We start from the raw sequence: 14,168 nt of genomic DNA, 5'->3' as shown, positions 1-14,168 counted from the left end.
ACTTGCTCATTTCTGAGCATGGCACGTGTGGCTGCGTTATTTGTGGGAAATGACAGTACATATTACGTGTGAGGCAAGCTTTAAAATGGGTTTGCAGATGGCTTCGTTCTTCTGCTTTCTGGAGGACCAAGAAAGCGTATGTGGGGGGAACATAACTGCAAGTGAAGTGGCCCCCAGACAGATGTACACGGGTGGTCTTCTCTTTAGGATCCTGGCACTCTTCCAGTACTGGTGTGCTCAGCACTCAGAGGTTCATGAAGTTTGACACTTTTCCATATTCGCCCCTCTTCATAGTGAGTTTTTAGCCAGCCCATTTCAAGTTACATCGACTCCCACATAACAACTGTACTCAGTATCTAGTCATTTGGAAGATGTACTATTGCTATTCAGCTACTATGAATTTAATATTACTTAAAAGAATTTGTCTCCTCTAAAATTAGCATAGAAGAAATTGTTGGAATTACCTTCCATGATTGTGGGAGACGTTTGTGAAGCTTGCAGGGTTGGTGTGCTGTGGAACTTCTGGGCCATCGCTCACTTAGAGCAGGTGTCTGTCTACACCTGCTGTAAAGGGCCAGGGAATGCATGTTTCAGGCTTCATGGCCCTATCGTCCTCATAGCAAGAAAACAGCCCGAGAGAAAACATAAACAGAAATATGGCTGGTTTGGATAAAATGAAATGCTGTTTATGTTATTTATCGATTTCCCCCCTCTTCCCAACCATTTCTAAATAACAAAACTATAATTTCAGAGACAGCAACTTAGCCAGATTTGCCCGGAGGTCATAGTTTACCAGACTGGTCTCCTCCACCATGTGTTCGCCGCAAGTACAAGAGATTTGCTGCTCTTTTGGAGACTGTGTGTACCACGCACAATGTTCCCTTTGCGCATTCAGAGAAAAGAAGCACGGGCAACTAAGAGCAGTTCCTCTGAGCAGCTGCTGCCCCATTGTATATGGAGCTTATGGATTCGATTGGTGTGTTACAATTATGTAAAATAGGTGATTATTTTGAGTATACATCAGGCGTTATCACATTGGTGGAATGCTCTTAAGAAAGATTATCTATAACCAATTAGAAATACATATTAGTAAGGATTCTGATAGGAAGTGATTGTATGTAGGTCTTCTATACTTAACAGGTATCTTTTCATAATAATTGCTTGTTATCAGTGGCTATGACTCCAGAGTGGTGACTATCAGAGTAGTGATAAACGAAGTTCTGAGTGAGAAGACACGGAAGATAGATACACACACACACACACACAGAGCGCTTTACATTCATGGTTAAATTCTGAGATGAATTTATGGCTACTAATCAAGGGGTTTTTATTTCACACCCATGAATGCATGTGCTGCAAACTAAAATGTTGTGTAAGTTCTAGACCAGTAGTCCATCACAGTTTTCATCAAATCCCTCCACCGTCTACCCCACCCCAAAACTTAGATGAGTCTCCATTGTCTATAAGTGAATCTGAAACTGGGTCTCTAAGCTACCAGCAGCTCTCTTATGCTTTGGCTTCTCTTTGTCTCTCCCTTCTAGATAATCACCTACCTGTCACTTTAACTTTTCCTTAACCGCAGTTAGCTAATTCTATTAATAAAATATTTTAAATAGATGTTTTCTAGTGCTCTGTCAGAGTTTTTAAGATACAAGGTATATCCAGAGCATGCAGGACTAGCAGTTCTAAAATAAGTAGAGTATAAGCTGTTTTGTTGTATTGTTTTCCATCGTTAAGAAAAATAAACTCGTGGCTTCTTGAAATTTATAAATAACTAATTTGAAGTATGTATTACAAAAGACAAAATCTAACAGATTGGTTCTAGGGAAAAATATATTTCTGATCAATTGACTCAGATTAAGTGAATATCATAGTTAGTCTAAAAATATGCTCAATTCTTCTGTTTGGCCTTTTGTTTTACATATTCTAATGTCTGAATTTTTCCTTTTAGGAGAAATGAAAAAATACTTTTAAAAATCTCCATGTACAAATTTAAGAACTGTTGTTATGAAACATCATTAAAATATTCCACTTTTAATTTTATTGCATTCGTTTTTCATTTAAGGGTCTACTGCTGAGCCAGTTTCTCAGTCTACCACTTCTGATTATCAGTGGGATGTTAGCCGTAATCAACCCTATATCGATGATGAATGGTCTGGGTTAAGTATGTCCTTTTCAAAATTATCAGTTTTTTTATTTCAGAATTTTCTTTCTAGTACCTTGAATTTGTGCTTTATCTTGTAATCTTAATTTCTCAACTTTCCGTTCATAGTACTATCATATCGACCACGTGTCTTGGAGACTGATTATTGAATGCCATAGAATTAAACTAAGCTTGCTTTCATGAGTCCGTGAGGCGTTGTGTAAAGAAGTTTTCTTGTAGTTCTATAGTACTTGTAGCTTCAAATTTTGCTTTAAATGAGTGTTCTGTTTCTCCTAAGTGATAACTGAGCGATTAGAATGGGTTCAAATTTTTAAAACTTAAAGGTTAAAGACGGGTTGTAAAATAAAGTAAGGGAGATAAATAATAGTGGGGTTTTTTTTAGTCAGAAAGCTTGTTCTATGTGTTTTTCTTTTGTGTTATTTTAAGTTTTGTTCCTCATAAGTCTAAACTTCAGTATTTATCCATTTTTACTGAATTTTTTATAGCACTTTTCTACTATTTTATTTGGCACTTAATGACCTGCTTCTTAAGATTTTCCATTTGGGTCTTTGTTTAATGTTTGTTTGTTTGTTTGTTTAATAATGTGCTTTTGATATTGAAATGAGTAAGATGTCACTAAAAATATTATTCAAAGAGTAAATAAAATTTATAATTAATTATATATTTTAAAGAGTGTGCTTTTGTTTTAAAACTAGTTTGAACCCCTCCATAACAAGAACTTAGCCTTTTCTATTTTGTATGCACCATACCTGCTGCATACAGACACTGGTGTTCAGCAGTGTTAATAATTAATACAAGGTTACATCAGGCACTGTGCTAAGTCATTTTACATTTCAGTTTAGTAAATGTTCATAGTAATTCTTCAGTGTAGGTCTTTGGGGATGTTTTTCTTTGCCCCCTACAGAATAGACAGGGACGAGGAGAATTGTTGTTAACTTATCCCCTATCATGCAGCTAGTTAAGTGCTAGAGGTCTATTATTCAAAACCTTTCGGCGTCAAGATTCATGTTCTTAAACCACTACATCAGCGATTCTCAACCTGTGGCTCGTGCCTCACCGTTGCGGGGGGGGGGGGGTGTCGAATGACCCTTTCACAGGGGTCACCCAATTCATAATAGCAAAATTACAGTGATGAAGCAGCAATGAAATAATGTTATGGTCGGGGGTCACCACCACTTGAGGAACTGAATGAAAGGGTCGCAGCATTAGGAAGGCTGAGAACCACTGGTCTACATAGTTGATGTAGCCTAGGTGATCATAGTCACCATAAAAGCAAGCTTGTGACTTGATGGATAATTGGTCTAGTGAAGCCGTATTCTTACAGGTTAAGAGAAGTGATATTGGAAATCTTGATTGGAGTGGGTGGGTGTTGGGGAAGTGCTACCTTAGCGCTAAAACATACTGTCTCCTGTGGGTAGACTTGGTCACCTGTAGTCGCTGGTGATGACACTCCTACCGGCTCTGAGACTTCCATGAGGTGGTAGGTGCACAGGGAAGCTCTGTGCATTGTAAGGTCTCCTGTAAGTCCAGTGTGTGACAAGGTAGAAAGCACTGTTTTCAGAGGGCGAAAGGGATAGCCTCTCTGCTTTAAGAATGATCAACGTGCTGACTGTAATGGAAGGAAATAGCACCGAGGAACGTCAGGTATGAGGATGAGACCGAAGAAAACAGCAGACGGCTCCAGGCCTCCCGTCTTGTATACAAAGTTCCACTTTCACATGTACTCTCAATATGAAAAACATGTTTGGCTGCTAAAATTAAAGATCGAATGTGTATGTGTATATTCGAACACATGCATACACAAGGGGTTTCAGAAATTTTGTTGGAAAATGGAATTAATGGACATTTCCCATAAACTTTTTGAAGGCCCCACGTGCATACCTGTAAGATGCTGTAGTTAATGTATCAAGAACACCTTCATCTTTTCTCAAGTTTGTTATGCTATCTTGCCAGTCTTGGTGACCCAAAGCTCCTTTATTATCTTTCAGTGAATTTTCTTTTCTGCCCTCTTATCTTTATTGACTGATTTTGGTGGTCAGTGAATGTGAAAAGTGCATGATTTTATATTAGCTTTACCTTTACAGTGTGCTTAATATATCTGCTCAATGACTTGAGTCATAAACATCATTTAGCCAAAACACATTGAGTTGAAGAGTGTAACATAGTAAAGTGGTTAAGATCATGAGCTTCGGGAACAGCCTACTTGGGGTTTAAAACCCAGGGCCTTTGCGTTTGGGCAAGTTGCAAGATCTCTGTACCCCTGTCCCCTCCTTCCCCTCAGTTGTTGAAAGGATTAAATTAATTTATACACATCAGGTTCTTAGAACAGAGTACCTGGTACATAGTAAATATTCCATAAGTTTTATTGGTGCTATTCTTGGCTGCTGTTACTGTTCTCCTACTATTACGTACACAAACATGTAACACACAATAACATACCAGTGGAATGGATACATAAGTTGGCATGCAAGCCAAACAGTTGGTGGGAAAGTGAAAAGAGTCTATACTCATGAATATATGTATATTTGTTTGATGAGATAGTTACATGTGAAAAAATATATTCATGTGTGTAGTAGAGTGTACACGGGACAATGATGTGTTATGAAAGTTTCTTAGCTGTAGCCAAACACGTTGAGTGAATGAGCCACTGGGTTTGGGGCCTTTGAACCATTGCCATCAAAGAGTTGAAGAAGAAAGAAAATGGTTTCAAAATGTTGGTGTCAGCAATTGTACAGTCATGCTTGATCTAAATGAATTATTGAATGTTATAGTATCTCTAAAGAGTTCCCAATAAGATGATTTGGAAGGGGGGGGTACTCTTATTAAGTACTATATTTTTATCCTGTACCCTTACCTCCCACCATATTTATTAAGAGTTTCTATGTGAGTATACTGCCCACGCTATTGCCTGACCTCACTTTTACTGCAGTTTCTTCTTTTCTGGCAAGCAGCCATTGGGCACAACTTATGGACAAGTGATATTCCAAATCTAGATTTCTTTTTTTTGTTTGTTTGGTTGGTTGGTTGGTTGGTTGGTTGGGTTTTTTTGGTGCCGAAACCCGGGAGCGAACCAAAATCTAGATTTCTTATCTGGTAATGACTGCTCTAGCATTTGGATGGGCTAATAGTATTAATTTAATGAATCATGTGATAGATTGGTTTCCGATGTCTACTAGATTGCTTTATACATTTGTAGAAATAACTTCGATATTAAGGTATGTCAATTGTATCTAATTTAGAGATTTTTTCGGGATTATGAAAGATACATTCTCATTATACATGACTAAGTCCAGAAAGTACCCTGGTGATATAGTGGGTTACAAGTTGGGCTGCTAACCACAAGGTCAGTGGTTCAAACAAGCAGCCAGTCCTTGAACAAAAAAATGAGGCTATCTACTGGCATATTGGACGGCTCAGTGAGTTGCTAACTGCAAGGTCAGCAGTTTGAACCCGCCAATTGCTCCACAAGAGAAAAATGAGACTGTCTGCTTCTTTAAAAATTTAGTTGCAGAAATCTTTGTCTTTTAGGGTCACTACTGAGTTGGGATCAACCTGATGGCAGTGAGTGACTCCCACAAGATTGATAACCTCAGAAACCAAAGTGCTCTCCTCTGGGTTCTAGATGTCAGAAGGTTTGATTCTGGTGTATTTTGAAATGTCTTAGAAGCTAGTTTTCTAAGATTAATGTACCAGTGATACATAAAACAGCCACCATTTATTGAGCATTTACGGACTAGTTATCAGTTGTTTTACATGTGTCTTTAATGCTTTGGGTGATCCTGTGAGATTAGTATTTAGCCTACTAAGTTGAAGCAACTTAGCCAAAGTCACATAGTTATTAAGTAGTCAAGCAATATTCAAATGTAAGTTTATCGTATATATTCGTGTATAAGCCAAGTTTTTCAGCACATTTTAATGCAATTTTTGTGGTAAAATTAGATGTTTGAGTTGGCTTACATGCGATTATATACGGTATTTGAGCCTAATGCCCCATACTTGCTTATGATAACAAGTGTAGACATAGTAGCGATTTCTCCCATTGTCACACATTTTACACCTGTAATTAATGTGTTCAGTGATTTCCCACCCACTAGATGGTAAACCCTTATCTTTCAACCTCGCCCTGACTTCTAAGTTAGCCCTACAGCCCCATGACAGAATCTGTCATTCTTTATTTAATTTTGTCAGTGTCCTTAACTTTTCTCGGTCCCTGAATAGACTCTGAGGCCCGTGAGGTGGGGGTAGGGGTATCATTTTGTATACCTGCCATCTACTGATGAGATAATAGATATATTAATATCTGCCTTTAGTGATCCTAGCACATAGTAAATGTTTAATAAGGAATGAATAGATAAGATTTTTACAATGCTACCAATGAGCTAAAGCTCTGTTTTCTTTGTTTCTTTGACGCATATAAATTTGTGATTATGTATACAGTTTATGTTTTTGTTTTCTTCCTGTGAACATTTTTCCAGATCATTAGGTATTCTTTTAAAACACGAGATTTAAAGATCTTTATAGGGTGTATCACAATTCTTTTAAGAAAAAAATGATAACAGCATTCACCTGAATAAATACTGATGGAAAGAATAATTCGTGCAGGCAGGTTTGCCCTTGTAGATTCTCAAATTACGCTCCTCCTCCAATAGTTAGATACCCACAGCTGCTTGGTTCCAGAGCCCATCGGAGAATAATAACCAATAAAATTTAAATACCGGGTAAAGAGCACTTTATACTTGGTCTTAGCTTTTGGTACCGTGACAGATTACGCTGCTAAGCAGGTGGTGAAACCCACCAGCAGCTCCAATGGACAAGATGAGACGGTTTGCTTCAGTAAAGATGGACAGCCTTGGAAACCCCATGGGGCAGTTCTCTGCCCTACGGGTTTGCATATTACTCAAGGTCAGAGGAGTTAGCCTGTAAGCTTGTATTGATTACTTAATTACTTTTTAGCAACCTCTTCCCCTTTTTTGGGGTGGGGGAGTATCTGCAGGTCATTGAAGCCACAGATGTGACATCCACACGGTTGAAGCCGTAGATCCAGAGAACCGACTGTATTAGTGTGTTGCCTGTGGCACTGCCCCAAGAGTAGATTAGAATGACAGGATAGGAGTTCCAGAAATAGACTCACCTACACGAAAGACTGTTGTATGATAAAAATGGCATTTGACACTAGTGGAAAACAGTTGATTTTTCAATTAAGTAGGGTTAGGACAACTTGTTAACCATTTGGAAATAAAACCTAATCTCATCTTAAGCTATTGTAAATGAAACCTGACTATAATAAGGACATATAGGAACATGTGTATCTGTATATACCTGGGTTACATGGTGGGCTACAACTGAAAGGGTCATTAGTTTCAAATCATCAGGTGCTCCATAAAAGATAAGACTTTTTATTCCTGAAAAATTCTGTACTGTAAGGTCACTAGGAGTTGCAATGGATTCAAATGGCAGTGAGTTTGCTTTTGGTTTTGTGTTGTTTCTTTGTTTTTAATATGATGTGAAGACAGAAGATAGAAGGACTAATTTTTAGAGCTGCATTTTAGTCTTGGAGAGCCATGGTTATGTAGTGGTTATGCATTGTTGGGATTCAGTCCACGTGGTTTGAAACCTCAGCCGTTCTGAGGGAGAAAGACTGGGCTTTCTATCCCCATAAACAGTTACAGTCTCAGAAACCCACAGAGAGTCACTTTGAGTCCACATTGACTCCTGGCTTTGAGTTTGGGTATTGGTGTTTTAGCCCAGGTAAACCCAATGTTCCACTTCTGTTCATATTGACAAAGTGACTGCAGGACGGGGCGATATCTGGTTTTATTGTACATAGTCTCTCTTGAGACAGGACCCATCTGATGCGTGGCACTATCATGCTATTAGGGGCTGCTCACCCCAAGATTGTGGGGGAAAGCTGAGGCTGTTTGTTCTGAAACCACGGAGAGCCAAAATTGATTTGATGGCAGTGGATTGACAGAACAACAAGCCCAAAGATTTTCCCTTTTAAGAACAAGCCACTGATAGTGTTAGGTTCTAAAAGGGGGTTAGAATTCAGTTCCTCATGGAGGGGAAGAGAGTCGAAAGTCTAGAGTAATAATTCTTTCTTGAGCAGGTTGAATACTGTATCAAAAATTGATGAATTTGTTTAAAGGACCAAGTTATAGATTTCTAATGAAAAAAGCAAATTGATAACAAATAAAACAAAAGAGTAGAACTGAAAAGCTAAACTATACATTTTCAGGAGCTTATTAGAAATTCAGCATAATAAACCATGTTATATGCCTAGCTAACTTTAGATAAAGGTTTTTAACTATATTTGGGGCAGGGCAGGGGAGCTCTCTAGCCCTTTAACCTGTGCTCGGGAAAGAGAAGAATAATAGATTTTAAATTGCCATTTAATTCAACATAGGTCATTTTCTTTTTTGCATTTTAGTTTATGGTATAAATGGTAGCTATCTAATTGACATTTCTCAATTATAGATGGTCTGTCATCTGCTGATCCCAGCTCGGATTGGAATGCCCCAGCAGAAGAGTGGGGGAATTGGGTAGATGAAGAAAGAGCATCACTTCTAAAATCCCAGGAAACAATTCCTGAGGACCAAAAGGTAAGAAAACAGTGGTGGGGGTATGGTTTTAGTCTTTCGACTTCAGAATTGACATCAGAAAGAATTTACTGCTTTTGTAGCAATGATGGCATTTCTTGGTTGCTCAAGAGCATGGTAATTGCTGTATTTTCTGCCCCGATTCTCTGGTGCATATGGTTTATGATTTACCTTTAGATGCAGGGGATTTACAGCCAAAGAGATTAGCAAGAGAGGAGGAGCTAGTTAATTGGGGCAAAGAAGATTATGGGTTTGTTGGGGGTTTTAAATCTGAGCCTTAGAGAAGTTTGAGTATCTACCAGATTGGAGCTTAGGGAAGATCTGTATCACTGGCATATGGTTGTTAAAACTTTTGAGACTGGGTGAAATATTTAAAGAAAATCTTTTAGAGTCCAAGAAAACAAGCATAGAAATCTGGGAAGCTCTCAAATGTTTAGTAATAAGAAACTCCATTGATGAGTCTTGAGGAGAGGAGAGCCCTGGATTACCACAACGGAAGCAACTGAGTGTGTCAGGAAGGCGGCAGGATACTACCATCTCAGTAGCAGCCGAGGATCTGGGACTAAAAAACAGCATTGGATTTGTTCTCTGCTAATTTTACCAAGAGCAACCTTGTTAGAAATTTTGGAATAGAAGCCATATTGTAGTCGATTGAGGAGGAATTATTAGGTGCCATGCTGTGGAGTCCGTTATGACTCACAGTGACCCTATTTACAAACAGAACAAAGCATTGCCCAGTCCTGGTTACTTTATCAGTTCGGGTTTATGATTGGGAGGCGTTTTATGCAGTGCCTGGCAAACTCCCTCAAAGGGCCATATAGGGAGGTACATAGCTTATCAGCTGCTATTTATAGGGATGAGGCTTCCAAAGTTTGTGGGAAACTGGACTGGAAAAATAATGGAATTTCCCCCAAGCTTTCTGAAGCTTCCACGTAGACACTGTAGAAAGAATGGGTGGGCCTGTGTCCTGGTAAAACTTTGTTGGTCTGGGTTTGTTGTTGATCAACCTTTGTAAATAAAGTTAAAAGTTACGCACAAATGAAAGCATTTAACAAATAAGTCAGGTTAGGTCCTGAAAAGAGGCAGTAGGGAGTGGACATTCTGAGTCTACATGGGTGGATTGACCTTTAATGGCATATGACTACAAATCAAACTCACTGCCATAGAGTCAATTCCAAGTGATGGCGGTGACCCTGTGTGTGTTAGGATAGTCTAGAGAAACAAGTCCAGAGAGACTCGTGTGTATAAGAAAGAGCTTTATATATAAGAGCCGTTGAATATCAAGAAAACATTCTAGCCCAGTCCAGATCAAGTCCATATGTCTGATACCAGTCTCGAAAGTCCTCTTCAGACTCAGGAAACACATGCCATGATGCTGAATGCAGGACGATCAGGGGCCAGTGGGTGGGAAGTCTGTGGAACCAGTGGCAGTAGAGGCATCTCAGCACTGGCAGGGGTCTCCTTTGGCTCCAGAGCTCTAGCGTAGCTCCATGTGTCTTGTCCGCAGGAATGTCTCCCACGGAGTGAGCCTGTGTCCCACCTCCAGCAAGCTATTTATCTCCTTAGTGCCTCCAAATGAGGTGGTCAAGCTGCGAACTGATTTACAGGATAACCTCCCCCACCCCTTTCACTCTTAAGTCTCAAATTGACAACAACATATAACTAACACCCCCTGTAAGCAGGGTCAGTAACCTACCCCTGTGTGTTTCCTAGAGTGTAATTTTTGGTGGGAACAGAACGCTGCATTTTTCTCCCGCGGAGCAGCTGTTGGTTTTGAACTGCTGACCTTGGCCACCAGCAGCCCATCTTAGAACCATTATGCCACCAAGACTTCTTTTGCCTTAGACCAGGATCCCTGAATTCAGACTTCTAGCCTCCCTAAACTGTTAGAATAACACAAATGAACAAATGTTGGCTAAAAGAGCTCTAAGGTGGTCACAAATTCAATATAACTTTTAACTCCTCAAAAGCTGAATTACTATAACCTGCTGTTGGTGTGAAGTCTGGCTGATGATAGAAACAGCTCATTAACTTATACAAGGGCAATAGTTGCAATAGCAAACTAATGGGAACAGCCTAAATGTCTAGCAGAAGAGTCAATAAGAAAACTTTTGGTACATATACACAATGGTATACTCAATGCCATCGAATCCATGTGGACTCCCTAGTGGCCCTTTAGGATAGAGTAAAACTGCCCCTATGTATGCATTTCTGTAACTTTATGGGGCCAGCAAGCTTCGTCTTGCTCCTTCAGAACAGCTGGTGGTTTCGAACTGCTGACCTTTCGATTGGCGGCCCAATGCATAACCCACTCTGCCGCCAAGGCATAGTGTAGTCAGCTAAATACACTCCACAACATTAAAGAGTCCTGATTGCTTTGCAGGACCCCATATTAACATGGACCTGGGAGATATTGCATGAAATGAGTCAATCACCAAAGGATAACTATTGCATGAGATCAATATTGTAAAAAGTTGAGAAAACGTTTTTACACTAAAAGCAAAAACATTTCTTGGGTGATTACCAGGAAAGGAAAGAAGTCCCTGGCTAGTAGAGGCTAGTCAAGTATTAACTTGGATGAAGGGGAAGTAAATATAGAAGAGGAATGAGATTGGCACCAAATGGAGCAGGGGAAGGCATTGGGAGGTTTGCAAGAGTTACAAGCAGTAGGGTTAGATGTGTTGTGTGCATCTTAGCTGCAAGTATATTCATAAATGTGGAGGAACATAGAGCAAAGAAAATTATGATGACCCCTGGAGAGAATGAGTCTGGCCCTGCAGGCTCAGGACCATCACCCCAGGAGACACCCAGTGTTGTGGCAACGTTCTACACCCTACTTTGGGTGAGTATTTAGACGGGTCCGACAAGTTTGCATGCACCCATTTAAAGCGCAAATATTGGTCTCTCCCCATCTGGAGGAAAGAAGACTGGAGAGAATTAAAAATATTGCCATTGAGTTCATGCAGACTCCTAGTGTCCCCTGTGGGTTTCAGAGAGCATGATTTTAACAAGAGTCGAAAGCCCAGTCTTTCTCCCTTGGAACTGCTGGTGGTTTCAAACTGCTGACTATATGGCTCGAAGCCCAACAGTTAAGCACTATACCACCAGGGCTCCTAACGACAATCTGAAGAGACGTGGAAATAATCCACCATGCATACATACATCGGTTTCTATAACCCTGAGACTCGAAGAACGAGTTGGTGCTCCACTACCACTATCAAGTGCTCTGAAAAGTATCACATTAGAAGGTCTGTGTGGAGTGGCGAAAATGATAAAACTCAAAAATCATGATAGAGATTAGGCATTACTGAGAGACTGATGAGACAGCCAAGACTGTGGTTCTTAGTCATCCATCATGTCTGAAATGAAACTCACCCCATGACTGAGTTTTCAGTCAAATAATTGGCCTATAAGGAGAGCAATAACAATACACATACCTTAGAATAACCAACCATACGCGAGTAAATGTTTAGTTAGCATGTACCCAAGGACACATTTCAGAAGGTTAGAAAGAGGAAGAATGGCAAGAGAAAACATGGAGCAAGTGAGTGAAGAGATGGTGCATGAGGGGGATTGCAATGAATAAATTGAAACGTGTACGCATTGTTGAAATAAAACTTAAAAGTTGCCTTGTCAGTAGAAGAGGAAGTGCTCCTCCGAAAGTGCAGGGGCGTTGTGCCTGCTGGCATAGCTGCCACCACGGCGCCACAGATCCCCTTTCTGCGGTGGCTGGTCATCTGGATCCCTTTCTCTGGACGTGGTGGACAGCCACAGCAGACAGCAACGTGGCTTTCCTCTGCTTCTCGCGAGCACTTCCAGCCTCAGGAGGGGCACTTTAAAGGGCCAGAAATATGTGAGAGCTATAATTGAACACGTTTTACTGCAATACAAAATTTGTTCATGTGGAGGTGTTGGCAGCACACTTTTTTTTTTAACAATTTATTGGGGCTCATACAATTCTTTTCACAGTTCATACATATACATACATCAATTGTATAAAGCACATCTGTACAGTCTTTGCCCTAATCATTTTTTTTCTCTTTTCTTCTTTTACATTTTATTAGGGACTCATACAACTCTTACCACAATCCATACATATACATACATCAATTGTATAAAGCACATCCATACATTCCCTGCCCCAATCATTCTCAAGGCATTTGCTCTCCACTTAAGCCCCTTGCATCAGGTCCTCTTTTTTTTTCCCCTCCTCCCTCCCCATTCCCCCCTCCCTCATATGCCCTTGGTAATTTATACATCGTTGTTTTGTCATATCTTGCCCTATCCGGAGTCTCCCTTCCCCCCTTCTCTGCTGTCCCTCTCCCAGGGAAGAGGTCACATGTGGATCCTTGTAATCAGTTCCCCCTTTCCAACCCACTCACCCTCCACTCTCCCAGCATCGTCCCTCACACCCTTGGTCCTGAAGGTATCATCCACCCTGGATTCCCTGTACCTCCAACCCTCATATGCACCAGTGTACAGCCTCTGTCCTATCCAGCCCTGCAAGGTAGAATTCGGATCATGGTAGTTGGGGGAGGAAGCATCCAGGATCTGGGGGAAAGCTGTGTTCTTCATCGATACTACCTCACACCCTAATTAACCCATCTCCTCTCCTAAACCCCTCTATGAGGGGATCTCCATTGGTCGACACTTGGGCCTTGGGTCTCCAGGCAGCACACTTTTTTAAAAAATCCACATGGAAGTTCCAGCCCCTGTTGTTGAGGGTCCACTTTAGCAATCATCGTGTGCATTTATAAGCGGGGGCAGGGACAATATCTAAGTGTCTTTCATTTGCCATGTCGGTGGATGAGGCATTCTGTAAGTCCACGAATAGTAGTTTTGGCAGAAGCATCACGTGCAGGGAAGGCAAATCCATATCCAGAGTAGGTGTCTATTCCAGGAAGAACAAAACGCTGTCCCCTCCATGACGGAAGTGGTCCTATGTAATCAACCTGCCACTAAGATGCTGGCTGATCTCCCCGAGGAATGGTCCCATATCTTGGACTTCATGTTGGTTCCTGCTGCTGGCAAATGGCGCACTCAGCAGTGACAGTGGCCAAGTCAGCCTTGGTCAGTGAAAGTCCATATTGCTGTGCCCATGCATAACCTCCATCCCTGCCACCATGTCCACTTTGTTCATGTGCCCATTGGGCGATAACAGGGGTGGCAGAGGAAAGAGGAGCGCATGTCATCTTATCCACTTGATTATTAAAGTCTCCTCTTCAGAGGTGATCCTTTGGTGAGCGTTCACGTGAGATACAATTACCTTTACTTTCTTGGCCCATTCAGAGAGGTCTATCCACATAACTCTTCCCCACACCTCCTTGTCACCAATTTTCCAATCATGGTCCTTCCAAATCCCTGACCATCCAGCCAAGCCATTAGCCACAGCCCATGAATCAGCAAAC

At 40.8% G+C, this 14,168-nt stretch overlaps 1 protein-coding gene across 1 annotated transcript in view; it reads left to right on the top strand.

Moving 5' to 3' along the window:
• MTDH (metadherin) overlaps positions 1 to 14,168 on the top strand; it is a 67,666-nt gene that overhangs the window by 32,986 nt on the left and 20,512 nt on the right. Inside the window, exons 7-8 of the mRNA XM_075549454.1 lie at positions 2,066 to 2,164; positions 8,639 to 8,763. Of these exons, the coding sequence (XP_075405569.1) occupies positions 2,066 to 2,164; positions 8,639 to 8,763 (224 nt within the window). The remainder of the gene's footprint in view (positions 1 to 2,065; positions 2,165 to 8,638; positions 8,764 to 14,168) is intronic.

This window comes from Tenrec ecaudatus, chromosome 5, assembly GCF_050624435.1.
Source record: "Tenrec ecaudatus isolate mTenEca1 chromosome 5, mTenEca1.hap1, whole genome shotgun sequence".
Classification (NCBI taxonomy): Eukaryota; Metazoa; Chordata; class Mammalia; order Afrosoricida; family Tenrecidae; genus Tenrec; species Tenrec ecaudatus.
This window is presented reverse-complemented; position numbering and strand designations above follow the sequence as displayed.